Source organism: Anguilla rostrata, chromosome 18, assembly GCF_018555375.3.
Source record: "Anguilla rostrata isolate EN2019 chromosome 18, ASM1855537v3, whole genome shotgun sequence".
NCBI classification, from domain to species: Eukaryota; Metazoa; Chordata; class Actinopteri; order Anguilliformes; family Anguillidae; genus Anguilla; species Anguilla rostrata.
In genome coordinates, this window is record NC_057950.1 from 26,360,803 (window position 1) to 26,374,756 (window position 13,954).

General features: G+C 48.5%; 1 protein-coding gene across 5 annotated transcripts in view; it reads right to left on the reverse strand.

The window, feature by feature from the left end:
* The window catches only part of vit (vitrin), a 31,004-nt gene that overhangs the window by 6,419 nt on the left and 10,631 nt on the right, over window positions 1–13,954 (reverse strand). Inside the window, exons 3-19 of one of the 5 annotated variants that reach the window (XM_064318382.1) lie at window positions 13,458–13,520; window positions 13,213–13,369; window positions 12,902–13,035; window positions 12,672–12,749; window positions 12,054–12,200; window positions 11,277–11,312; window positions 10,874–10,906; window positions 10,719–10,769; window positions 9,432–9,494; window positions 8,582–8,644; window positions 5,955–6,029; window positions 5,447–5,512; window positions 4,640–4,702; window positions 2,539–2,601; window positions 1,741–1,788; window positions 502–567; window positions 137–284 (exon numbers count right to left, since the gene is read on the reverse strand). In XM_064318382.1, coding sequence (XP_064174452.1) covers window positions 137–284; window positions 502–567; window positions 1,741–1,788; window positions 2,539–2,601; window positions 4,640–4,702; window positions 5,447–5,512; window positions 5,955–6,029; window positions 8,582–8,644; window positions 9,432–9,494; window positions 10,719–10,769; window positions 10,874–10,906; window positions 11,277–11,312; window positions 12,054–12,200; window positions 12,672–12,749; window positions 12,902–13,035; window positions 13,213–13,369; window positions 13,458–13,520 — 1,354 coding nt within the window. The remainder of the gene's footprint in view (window positions 1–136; window positions 285–501; window positions 568–1,740; window positions 1,789–2,538; window positions 2,602–4,639; window positions 4,703–5,446; window positions 5,513–5,954; window positions 6,030–8,581; window positions 8,645–9,431; window positions 9,495–10,718; window positions 10,770–10,873; window positions 10,907–11,276; window positions 11,313–12,053; window positions 12,201–12,671; window positions 12,750–12,901; window positions 13,036–13,212; window positions 13,370–13,457; window positions 13,521–13,954) is intronic. The other 4 variants (XM_064318383.1, XM_064318385.1, XM_064318384.1 and 1 more) reach the window with 4 other exon arrangements.

Sequence of the window (13,954 nt, forward strand, 5' to 3'; positions counted from 1 at the left end):
CACACACACACACACACATGCCAGCTTAGCACTTTTAATGATTTACTCTCCTGTCTTAAACATCGAGCACAAACATGATTTGCGTGAGGGAGGCTAGCAGCAGTCGTTAGCATTGCTAGCTGGTCTGTGTGCTTACCCGTATTGGATAATGCCCATCATAGGACCAGCTAGGCCCACGTTGATGACCTGGGCCACCTCCACCAGGAAGTCCTTCTGGATCTTGAAGCGACGCTTCCCGATGCTCCAACTGCCATCCATCAGGAAGGCGATGTCCACCTTGCAGTCTGCAGGACCAGACGACCATGATTAAAACAGTGAGTTACACTGAATGAGAGGCTGAGGAGGCCATTGAACCAGGGAGAGATATAGAGGGCATTATGTAACACTGACTAAAGAACATAGTTCTGCATATGCTGCAGTATTTCAAGTTATGGTATATAACAGTAAAGTGAAATGTCGATAGTGGCTACTTTTTTTGCTGTGCGGGGTTGCTGAGCATACTTGGATCTCCCTGGGAGGAGGTCGCTTGGACCCGGAGTGGTGAGTCCTGCTCCCGGACAGCGGGGGCTGAGGGAGAGACACTGTGTTAGCCACTGCAGGGGAGAGACAGTGTTAGCCACTGCAGGAGAGAGACAGTGTTAGGCACTGCAGGGTGAGGGAGAGACACAGTGTTAGGCACTGCAGGAGAGAGAAAGTGTTAGGCACTGCAGGGTGAGGGAGAGACAGTGTTAGACACTGCAGGGTGAGAAAGACAGTGTTAGGCAATGCAGGGTGAGGGAGAGACAGTGTTAGGCACTGCAGGGTGAGGGAGAGACACAGTGTTAGGCACTGCAGGGGAGATACACTGTGTTAGGCACTGCAGGGTGAGGAGAGACACAGTGTTAGGCACTGCAGGGTGAGGGAAAGACAGTGTTAGGCACTGCAGGGGAGATACACTGTGTTAGGCACTGCAGGGTGAGGGAGAGACACAGTGTTAGGCACTGCAGGGTGAGGGAGACACAGTGTTAGGCACTGCAGGGGAGATACACTGTGTTAGGCACTGCAGGTTGAGGGAGAGACACAGTGTTAGGCACTGCAGGAGAGAGAAAGTGTTAGGCACTGCAGGGTGAGGGAGAGACACAGTGTTAGGCACTGCAGGAGAGAGAAAGTGTTAGGCACTGCAGGGTGAGGGAGAGACACAGTGTTAGGCACTGCAGGGTGAGGGAGAGACAGTGTTAGGCACCGCAGGGTGAGGGAGAGACACAGTGTTAGGCACTGCAGGGCAGGCAGCAGGGCTGAAACCATGTTTACCCATGTGGACAGTTTCCTGTCGTCACCTACATGCCCTCACAGGGGCTGTATTGTAGTCCTAATCGCCCAATGGAATGCAACCTTAGAACTCGTATGACCTTTTTGAGAAGGCCTTAAGCCTGAGGTGACCTCCAAGCATAGCAAAAACAGAAATGTGTAGCATGTAGAATTGAGATAACCATATGAATGAAATTTTACTGCAATATTTACATGGTTAAAGATCATATACCTGCTTGGTTTAAAAGGCTTAAATCCTAGCATGCAAAGAAACAGTTAAACCCTCTATTCCTTCACATGCTCTGGGATAAAATAGATTATCGACTTAACTGCAAAAAAATTCCCAATATGACCCGAAAGCAGTGCAGACTTGTTTACGTGAGCGTGCTCCTGCTGGTGGGGTTAATGCGGTTTGTTGTTAGGTGAAGCATGCTACAGCGCAAGCTACCTTACCTGAGTCAACGGGGTTGACCTCGGGCTTCCAGGCATCCACCGGCTCGACTGTGTTGAAGATATTACATTTAGTGATGCGTTAGCGTGGTCTGCGGCGGTCTGTGAAAGCGCTAAACGCTCCGAGCTGAAGGACTTAACTCGTCATTGTGTGCGCTAGGGAAAGTGTGTTAGCGTGTGTTAGCGTGTAGCGCTAAACGCTCCGAGCTGAAGGACTTAACTCGTCATTGTGTGCGCTAGGGAAAGTGTGTTAGCGGGTAGCGGTCGCTAAATGCTCTGAGCTGAAGGACTGGAACTCGTCATTGTGTGCGCTAGGGAAAGTGTGTTAGCGTGTGTTAGCGTGTAGCGCTAAATGCTCTGAGCTGAAGGACTGGAACTCGTCATTGTGTGCGCTAGGGAAAGTGTGTTAGCATGTAGCGCTAAATGCTCTGAGCTGAAGGACTGGCCCTCGTCATTGTGTGCGCTAGGGAAAGTGTGTTAGCGGGTAGCGCTAAGCGTTTCTGTTCAGGCCTGTAATCTGGAGGCCAGGCTGCGGCTCTTGACGGGCGGCTGTTGCAGTAAGTGATTTAGCGCCTGTAGGGGCACGCAAACAAGCCCCGAGAGCCGACTCTTACGCCCCGCCCGGGCTGGTCCCGGGCCAAGCGGCGTGTTGCAGATAAAGAGGAGATGAAAGAAGCCTGGCGCTGAAACGAACGAGCCTGAGATGAGACGGGACCTGGCGGGACGGGGTGTGGCCTGGGAGGGGAGGGGGTGGGGGGGGGGGTCTATGTATGCGGTGGGTGGTCCGTGGCCGGTAGGTACCTCTGGTGTGCGTGGAGTCGGGGCCGTTTCTTCGGCTGTCGTCCGTCTCTCCCGACCTGGGCACTGCAGGACAGAACAGACGGCGGTGAGAGGGGGGAGACGGGGCCCTGTAATCTGCCGGGAGAGGCGGGCAAAAATCACCCCAAATCGGCCACAGTCCCACTCACACGCACTCTGTATATCTGTCACTACACTATTACATTGTTGGCAGGTTTATATTTGTGAAGCCATGTTCTTACGCAAGACCCGGGCTTTAGTTGTTGCCCCAAACAAGCTCGGTTTAATTTAGATGCTTCGGCGATGCCACAAACAGACTGCGCTGCAGGCCCTATAATCTTCTCTAAAAATAAAATAAAAATTCACAGCAGATGCCATTTTGTGTCTTGTCACCGGTCCACATACCACTGGTTGATTGATTTGTAGCTTGTTCGTTGGTACAGTCTACAGTCAGCCCACAAAACATTTGTGGTCTGGCAGAATCCAGCACTGTCAGAGCAAGAGTTCTTACAGTATGTGCAATCTCAATTAGCTCTTCTAGGCAGTACTTCCCTGACTGCAAACCTGATTCAAATGCAGTATGACACTGTGCCATATTTACTTTCTGTAAAACACATGAAATTGTGATGGGACTTAGAAGAGCAAAGGAAAATAAAATAACGTAACGTTATTTACAGTATGTGTAATAGAAAGTGCTGAAGAAGCAAATCTGGTTTCATTCATTTTAAATTACCATATTCTAAGTGTGCTTCTCATATGTACTTACTATCAGAGGAAATGATCTTTAAGTCTTTAATTTTGGACTAGTGGTTATAACAGGTCCTAAAGCAACAAGACTTGCTGATTTGGGCCCTTTACCCAAACATCACCAAGGCTTCAGACTGTTATCTTTGCTTCGCTTCACAGCTGGGGAATGTAATCTATAGGGTGGAGTACATGCCAGGAAAGTGGCACTGTGACCGGGAGGTCCAAATCCCATGCAACACAAAGCAGTTACACCATGAAGGAAGCTATACTTAACCTGAAACGGTTTAAGTTAATATTAAGCACAATAAGGATTATGGACCTGCCGGTGATAAGGGTTCCTGTTGATAAATTGTAGTTTTCTAACTTTACCAGTGTGTCAGAGCAGTGCATAAAGTCATAACGAACTTAGGCCCTGTCCACACGTATACGGATTTTTCTGAAAACGTATTTTTTTCCCCCTCCGTTAAAAAAAAAAATCCTATCCACACGACCGGCGTTTTAAAAAATATCTCCGTCCACAGGAGAATGCTAAAACGATTGCCGCATGCGCAATACACCAATTGCCATGGTAACAGATGTGCGCGTTGACGTCAGCGTTTTCATAAAGCTCTGTTTTTCTTGTCCACACGAAGACAGAGGAACCGGAGTTTTGAAAAATCTCCACCTTGGAAGGCGTTTTCAAAAAGCTTCGTTCTCAGTGACCTAAAACGCCGTTTTCGTGTGGACGGGAGGCCAAAACGGAGGGGAAAAAACGACGTTTTCAGAAAAACCCGTATACGTGGGGACAGGGCCTTAAGCTGGGTAGCTTGCTTGGTAAAAGCACCGCCTGCGGAGCATAACTGAGGACCGCGATCTCAGATCAGATCCGACCCGTGCCAGTGCCGACTGTGCCCGCGTAATTGCCGTTGCGTTGCTCAGGGGTGTGGGAGGGACGCAGTCGGTAGGGATACAGCGTTGTCCTTTGCTCAGTCAACTCCTGCTGGTCGTCAGGGCACCTGTGGGTAGCTTTCTCTGCGCACGCGTATGATTGGGTCTCCTCCTCCCCCGCTCTGCATGTACACAGCGTGCGGCTGCGGTGTGAAAAGAAGCAGCTGGCTGGCAGGCGCGTGTTTAGGAGGAGAACCGCGGGTTGTCTTCACTCTCCCGAGCCGGCAGCACGGACCAAACATGAGCACGCTCGCACATAGTTTGCAAATTTGACATTCCAAATTTGGGTGGGATCGGAGATACCAAATTTAAAAAAAAACAGAAATAACCATTTTTTTCACCATTCCGACATGCCCACCTTCCTGCTATGTTACACTGCCCACCCGTATTATGTAACGATTACCCTCAAATGAAACGAACATGCACTTACTGTACTGTCCAAATTCATAATACCAGCGCTCATACTCTGATGCACCAGGCCTGGGCTCTCGCGCTGAGGAGAAACAGCAAGCACAGTTTGTCATGCATTAGCCCTGGCGCCACAATGCATTGTGGGAAGACAGCCGTAGCCGAGAGACGTCTCCACCGCTGCGATTGGCCATTCATCATCTCTACATATATTCTGCCAATCACAGCAGGGGAAATATATGCCTCCAGCTGGTATACATCACCACTGCTGGGATTGGTCATTCATAATCTTTATATATCGCCTGCCAATCACAAACCCCCACGCACACATGGGAACAGCGGTAACCACATACACTACCTGGGACATATCTCTCTCTTGTCTTGTTTATATCAAGAGGCCCTGTGTTTTACTTACAGTGCCACACATTGCACACATAAAGCCAGGCCTATTAGAAACACACCAACATGAATGCACTCACAGTACAAATTGAACACATGTGATAAGCCAGCACCTACGCGTATCAAAGTCATTCAACAATAGCTCTTTTCTCCCCCACACACAGCTGTGAATATAATTCATATATGCTCCTGACGTAAACCAAAGGCTTGGTCCTGGGCCCCCTGTTTATGCAGATTTTTGTAAAAAGCCAATCAAAGCTGTTCTGTGAGCCCCCCCCCCCCCCCCCCCGACCCATCCCCCCCCCCCCCTCCCCATCCCCATCCCCTCCCCTGTCCCAAGGACCAAGTTTGAGAACCCCTATGTGACTGTTATACAATGTTTGGCCCGCAGGGGGAGACCTTCACAGCTCCCAGCTGTGCGATGGCTTACCTGCTGTTTCGGGGGGCTCTGCCTCACTCCACGTGTACCCCGAATCTGGATTAGCGTGACTAACATCTGGACAACAAAGAGAGGAGTCAGCAGCTGGCCATCAAATGCATTTAGCTCTGACTGCCTAACCACAGAGGCTTGTACATTTAAAATCCAGTGAAGATTATATTTCATTTATTTATCTTTTATGAATTTTAACTCATATTATTAAATTGCACTGGATGCCTGAATGTTTTGTATTCAGGTCACTCTCATATGTTATCTTATCTACTGCACACACTTTAAGGAAATGACTGGGAGATATCAGTATGCTGTTTACAGTTTACGTAAAATTATTTAGATTTAGAAGTACAATTTTATAGATTTTTTATTTTTGATGTGAATCATCATTACTTATACTTATACATAAACATTGCCCAGATAGTTTTTCATTTAAACTTATTTATGCACAAGTTATAGTTGACTGACTGATGTCTCCATTGAGCCACTTTCCCGCCATTTCTGATACCTGTGGGCCGTCGAGGTCCAGCGAACCAGTCGGGGCGCGGGTACGAGGGGGGCGACCCGTTCCTCCTAGCCGAAGCTGCGAGAGAGATTGAAAGGCGCTTTTGGAAGAGCTAGCACCCGGTTCGTTTCAGAGGACGGGGGCGGAGCTGCGGTCTCGCACTGAGGCCTAAACAGCCTGCGGAGGGTAAGACCAAGGCCTACCACGGAACGCAGTGTAAGGTCAGCCAACTAGCTGCTAATTTTTCTTGACCAAGTTTCCCCCCCCCCCCTCCCCTCCCCAGGGGGAAACAATGAATTATTGCGCTTGAAAGCTAGAGTTAGACAGAGAAACATTCGTGTGAATGAGAAATGTGTTTCCGCTTCCTCTGATTAACTGTGAGTTACCAGACTTCAGTGATTCAGCCAGTCATTTTACCCTCATAACTCCCTGTCCCACCTCTGAATATCAAATATGATGATGTCATCAAAAGCTGCCAATGTGTCTTCCTCCTTACATGCAACTGAAAGGCAATGTGCTGCCAAGAGGCTGTGAACTCTCTTAATTCTCCCCATTGCAGCAAATACAAGAGAAAATGGCCGCTTTGTCAACCCAGCCAGAGTCCAAAATTAGTTGGTTTTGAAGGCTTTGCAGCTCCCTTGATGCAAATGGGGTGTCTGATTCATCAGACCGCCGTGTTCACTGAGGGGCAGGCAAGAGTCACATTCAACTGCAGCTTACAACAACAGGAACCGATCTCCTTTACTCCAGCGGCTAGGCAGCCATGTTTGTGTTGACTGCTAGGGCCAGCAGCCAGCCTGTATAGGCAGTGCAGTCAGTCGGGCATGGAAGGAATGTTGTCATGGTATGAACTGAGGGGTGGGGGATGAGAACTAGATCCAAATTTGCGATAAAGAAAAGAACTGTTGTGCTGTGGTAGAGGCATATCTGTCGTGTTTCAGTAGAGAGAGAGAGGCTTTTTGTGCTATGGTGTGAATGATCTTTGTTGTTTTCTAGTAGGGACAGACCTGTTACGTATGCAATGGTAGAAAAACTGACTGGGATGTGTTCAGGTATGGCCAGGTAATGCTCCATAGGAATTTCCCAGAGAGGTACTCTGGACCACTAGCAGAGCTGCTTGCTGACTGATAAGAACCTCAGATTGACCTGATTACTCACTAATCTCACTCAGTACTGCTGCAGGTTCACTGTCAAACTCTGACACATGGTGCCACGAGAAGTATTTTGACAAAAACACATAATTAATCTCAGCCTGTCATTTCTCTGTGATCTCTGTCGAGTTTGGACTCAAAGGATCCCCGGGTCTCCCCAACAAACCCTGGCAAGATAATCCTCGCATTAGCCCCTCTCTCTGGGATTTCCCTTTTCCAGTCTTTGCTGTTTGATTGCTTCAGGGCGAACCTACAGTATGTACTTGGATTTGAGGAGATCTCCAGTCTTTATTTCACTACTAGGGGCTTAAAACACATTTCTCATTGCATCCAGTTATCGCGTGGGCGTTGATCTTCCTGGAATGTTAAACTAAACCATGGCGCTTAGTCAATGATAAATTTCTGTCACAAATAGTGCTCAGCACTCAGCTATAGCAGCAGGCTTGCCTCAGACAGGCCCACGTACTTCAGTGGAGGGAGGACAGACATATTAGGTATCATGGGAGTTGTAGGAAATGAGAAAGTAGCACATTACCATGCCATTGCGGAATAATATGTGCAACCTGCTTTAAACTGTGGCAGTATAATGGTTAAGGGAATAGCTTGTAACTGAAAGGTTTCAGATTCGATTCCCTAGTAGGACACTGCAGTTGTACCCTTGAGCAAGATACTCAGCCTGCATTGTTTCAGTATGTATCCAGCTGTACAAATAGATACTATGTAAAAAAAAACTGCAGAAGCTGTGTAAGTTGCTCTGGATAGGAGTGTCTGCTAAATTCCTGTAGTGTCAGTTCTATTTAGTACTGTCATTTAAAAAGCATTAGAATTAAAGTACAGAGGGACTCTTTTTCAGTCTGTTGTATGTACTGGACCGTCATTGATGATTATATCTGTTTCATAAAATCTAACAAATTTTACAGTCTTGAACAATCGCTTTTGGAAATACAATTACTTTTTGAGAAGAGATCAAGATGAACATCAAGGAATCATTTCCACTATCATAGCATCATGGTAAAGCATACTGTTATGGTAAAGAAGCCATGAAGCATTCTCAGGTATGGATATTAGAATTACAATATAAAAATGAATTTAGTCAGTGGTTAATCCAGAATGATTTTTTAAATCATTATTTAGTTACAAGTGACAGGCAGGCCATTGACTTGAGGGTCTATTTTTGATTTTCTGTGGAAAGACACACAGGGTAACAGAGAAATCTCTGCAAAATCAGGGTAAAAATAGTACCTGGAACTCTTATGACTGATTTTTTTGCACCTCGACAGTAAAATCTTTAATAGTAAGTGATTCTTTATCGTAGCTTGGGTTTCGTGTGCATTTGAAAAGGGCCTGTGGTGGGCTACCCTCTCAGCTCTGGCGCGCGATGAGGTCGCTTACTGTACATGAGGTTTCGATGTGTTTATGATGTGCTGTTGGCACGCAGGGGCCCCCCAGTCACACCTGGTCTGCACACTGCACACTTACCGGGGTTGGGCTGGGCCGGCTGCGGGTTCCTGTCCGGGACCGAGGCGGGCACTCTGTTGAAAGCTGCTTGACAATAAGGAACAGGTGGAGAGCAGAGGAGAGGAGAGCAGAGCTCAGTTTATTATTTCATTTTTGTTTTGGGGGTGGGTGGGGGGGGGGGGGGGGCTTGTATCTTGACTGCGGTCCAGCTGTTGGGACTGGGCCTCCCCCCCCCGCTGGCCTGGTACTCATTTCCGAAGCAAGTGGAAACATGCCATATGCTGCGCTTTCATCTTGCCCCGGCATAACTTCGGCGCTGTGTACCCACAATCCACTGCTGAACGCTCTCTGTGTGGCTAGCGGTGTGGCTAGGGGCTGCTGTGGTGAAGGTCCTGACAGTTTAAGCTCGGGGTCGCACTCACAGTGACCTGCAGTAATACACATACCACCTGTTTGGCTCCTGCCCCGCCCTGCCTTGCCCCCGCCCCATCCCTACCCGGCCCCGCCCATGATTCTAAAGCTTCTGATAACCCCCATGTGCCCACAGAGAGGCCCCTCAACCCTGGCCAACTTTCAGACAGCAGCCTGCCCCGCCCGTCTCTCCCTCTGTTACAGCTCAATTGGAAGCATGATTGACAGAATGTGGGCGGGCCTCAGAGGTGGAAAAGTAACTCCAGGTCCAGAAAGTCAAAGTCCTCCCCACTATTTTGTTCCGATCACCTGTATTTGCTAATTAGTACAGTTCCTCAGCCAGGAGGTAGAACTAATCAGTGAAATCAGCCGGCTGAGTTTGTGGGTGGATGGAACGTGAGGCGGGACTTCTACTCCGTGACCCCCGTGCTCTCCACCTCAGGCAGGCGTCGGGGCTCACCTGGCACAGAGGGAGATCCCGGTTGCCTCCGGATGGTCGGCACTGCATCCGGCCGTCGTATACCTGTTTGATGCGGGGGGAGACGTCAGGAACATACACACGCAGGAACATACACACACAGACGAGCCAATAACACACAGACAGCGCATCTCTCTCTTAGATCCCGGTGCCTGGTACTGATTTTCGACCACACTGGATCTGGATATATGCTGTGCAACTTACATACTGTACATTTTTCTGACCGCTTTCATCTTGCCTCATAAGATTGATCAGCCCCTGATGTCAGCTGAGGGAAAGATAAACCAGACTATCGCTTGATCACTGATTGGTTGTTTCGTTGGCCACTCCTGAGACTGGAGAGAAGCATCGCTTTGGTCTGATGTTTGAATCATAATGGATACAACCTGTAGCTGCCCACACCCCACCTGCTTCCTGTTCTCCTGAGCTGTCGAAAACACATTCAGGGGTACAGTGCACCCCTCAGGAGTATTACTGCACCTTTTTTTGTCTCATCTATAGCTATGCAATTTTTACTCTAGTTGCTACTTCAATTTGGTTTTAATGTCTCATGCCACATTAGCCTTGTAAAATTTCTGCAGAAAATAACATCTTCCAAAACCTATTACTGGATGTATAATGATGCATAAACTCATACTAATAATAATAATAATAATAATAATTATTATTATTATTATTATTATTATCTATTTTCAGGTTGTTGGCAGGGCTGATAGCACTGCTATGGTCATACACTTGCATCACAGATCTCCTGGGCACAGGGAGATAGCTGTAAGCTTGTAGGACTCAAAGGCTTGTAGTGGGAAAGGCTTGGGTTCTGAAACAGGCAAGCTGGGCTGGTCCTGGGTACTTGGTCTGCCTCTGTGCATGCGGTCAGTGTGAGAGACGTCTTGCAAACAGCTGTGTACGTACACAATCAGAGACACCATGCAGGGGTGTGTGTGTTTGTGTGTGTGTGCGCATGCATGTGCATGTGTGTGTGTTTGTGCTTGTGTGTGTGTGTGTGTGTCCGCGTATGTTTGTGTGTGTGCATGTGTGTGTGTGTGCGCGCATATGTGTCTGAGTTGTGTATGTGTGTATGTGTGTGTGCGCGCACGCGCGCATGTTTTGAATGGAGGGTGTGTGAGTAAGGAGAAAGGAGGAGAACGCAAGCAGCAGCAGACATTCCGAGCCTTTGTGCGTCGGGCATTCACGGCAACGCTCGGCGGTGAAAAGCAAACGAGTCGCTGAAGGAAGGACACACATCGGGATGATTTAGGCCGGATTCACCTTGGTTTGTGCGCGGAGAAAATCTGCTGGGGTAGGAGCTGCCCCTGAATGCTGTGGAAACAATTTATGACCAGTTAGTGCGTCTGCTCGGGAAGCACAGATGTGCCCTTTCTCAGGCTCAAAATGGGAGGGAAGGAGCTGAGAGAATACTGTACCTGGAGTCTTTCCTGGAGAATTCTGGGTCTGCCCTAAAGCACAGGAGAATATTTTACATGATTGGAAAACTGAGTTGTAACCTATTTTGACAGCACTGAACGTAAACACAAATTTAAGTTACAGGAAGCTAAAATGGGTCAAATTGATCTTTACATTTTACATTTTATTATGGACTGCAAGTAGACTTAGTCATGAATTGTAAAAGTGTTAAAAGCTTTTTTATGGACAAAACTTTATGGGAAATATCCCATTGAAGATGTAGATGCAGAAACATGGCTGTCTACTCAGGACAACAAACGAGATAACACACAATAGCTACTCCAAAACTAAGCATGGTGTTTAAAACGTGCACACACGTACACACACACACGCACACACACACACACACACGGTGGAACTTACTGGGGCTGCTCACCGCCAAGTATGGGTGAATGCTGCCTAGATCAGAGACACAGAATCATGGTATCAACAGGGCGGCTTCAGAGGCCTCCGCTATCCCATCAGGCTTGGCGGTCGGGCAGGGCACGCCCCCCCCCCCGATCCGCTGCTGATGAGAAGCCCCCTACTGACACATTCCCCCTGTTCTACCATTGACACACTGTGTCTAGACAGGGCCCTCGTGGGGATTGGCCTCACCCAGCAGGGTTAGGAGCTGGAACCCCTCCCGTGTTTAACGGGCTGAGAGTGGATGAGGCATCATGGGTATGCTTCACGGCACCCTTTCTGTTCCAGCATTAGCGCAATCCTCCATAGGCGCGTCCACACCTTACTGACCTTGGACTGACCTAGGACCGTCCACACCTTACTGACCTTGGACTGACCCAGGTACGTCCACACCTTACTGACCTTGGACTGACCCAGGTACGTCCACACCTTACTGACCTTGGACTGACCCAGGTATGTCCACACCTTACTGACCTTGGACTGACCCAGGTATGTCCACACCTTACTGACCTTGGACTGACCCAGGTATGTCCACACCTTACTGACCTTGGACTGACCCAGGTATGTCCACACCTTACTGACCTTGGACTGACCCAGGCATGTCCACACCTTACTGACCTTGGAGGCCCTCTGAGCGAAGCCTTGGTGCCGCACAGAGGCGCACGGCACACCTGCCGGGCCGACTGACTCTCCGCCGGAAAGGCCCGTCCCTGCTCCGCTCTGCGAGGGGCTTACCGGCGTCCCTGGCTTTGTGGACGACAGCGCGGGGCTTTGTACCGATGCTCGGGGGCTGGGTGGTGGTGGTGGTGGTGGTGGTGGTGGTGGTGGTGGTGGTCGTGGTCGGCTCCGGCGTGGTTGGCAGGACGGTGGTGACTGGGGGGGCTGGGGAGGAAAAAACAGCCTGAAAAGGTGCTCCAGTCTCTTCCGCCGTGGCTGCTGGGGAGAGGGGCGGAGCTTGGACAGCAAGCCAGGCCATCAGACACGGTAGACACCCACTGCTCTAACGGAGCATGAGTGAGACTCTAAGGGCTGCCCGCTCCTGGTCAAATGCAACACGACTCTGAATGGCATGGTACAGGAAAGATGTTAAACAAGGGGAAATGGTTTAGTTTGATTTTGTGCTCAAATCATTAAGAGTGATGAAATCCTTTTTTTTCGAACATCAAAAATAAATACAATGCTTCTTTAAAATACAGAAAGCACTGAAGACAGGTTTGATGGGACCATGATGAACAAATATTGCTGGATTTCATGGCTACTCCGTCCAAATCCACCAAAAATGAGATACAATGTTGGTTTTACAAGAGCAGTAATGGTGTATCCACCCCCAAAGAAGTCTAGCTAGTTCCTTACCTGTTTTTACTATAGTGGGTCGTGCTGGGGCGTAGTCCAGGGTGGATGGGTAGATCACGCCCTTCTTTGGTTTACCCACTGAGGAAGATAAACACAGAGCTCAACGCAGCAAATCACGGAGCCTGGTAGCTCTACTGCTAGGATTTGAATATCAAAAGATTCCTGATGACAGACTAAACACGTTTCTGGTTTCCCAGAAAGACTGTCATTAGGAGGGTTCACAGCCTGACCTGAAACGATGAAGGACTCCCTCCACTTGGGCAGGGACAGGGAGCGTATGCTGTTGGAGAAGCTGCCCTTGTAGGACGACTGTCCCGCCGTCTTCTTGACGATCACCTTGCCGCCAATGTTAGTGATGATTCCGCTGAAAAAACACAAGGCTGGACTGTGCTCTTCAGAACACTTCCCACTCTGCACACAGACATTAAAACTCTCTCCTCTAGGAGCAAAGCTGTGTCAGTGTCCCTTTTGATGAACCCAAATGGGCCCTTGTGTTTCGGGTTAGACCAAAGTTCTACTTTGACCGCGCCCCTGTACATACCTGTGGATGGCAGCGTTGCAGATGCTGGAGATGGATGCGAACACGCCTGTCCCGTACACTGGCTGCTTAGTCTCCCTACAGTCAGCAGGGCATTTTGCAATGAATTCCTGGAGATTGATCTTCCCTGCCCTCACATCACACTCTATAGCAGGAACAACTGCAACAGCACAATTTTCTTGGGTTAGTCTTACGTAACTAACATAATAATTATAATAGCAATGATAATAATAATAATATGTACTTACCTTGTCTTTGCTTCTTGTTCTTCCCATTTGGCCTAGCTTCATTGCTGCAGGTAAGCAGCAAAGCTGGTGATGTGGAGAAATAAGGATTACGAATCAAGAGCATGACCCGGATCACAGGCTGTCCCTTCTGAACACAGGATTTTATACTGAATATTTACTTTCTTCTTTTATTTTGTAAGTCGGAACTGTATACAGTGTGTGTTGTGGGTGTTCTGATATAGCTGTAATGTTAGCAGTGGGTTATCAATGTAAGCACGCACAAAGAACAAAACCCACTTGATGACATATCACCATCCCAAGTGTTGGGAACCAGTTACCATCCCAAATGTCAAGAGTCCCCAGGCTGTGGTTAGCATGTACTGTAGGCAGTACTGTGTTTCAATGTCAGGTACTAATGAAAAGCTTCTTTGTGTAGTTTCCTTCATTCAGACCTTCCTGTGCAATGTGCTTCACAAGTTCATCAGCAGTTCAGTGCAAACTCCTGGCCAAATTTCACA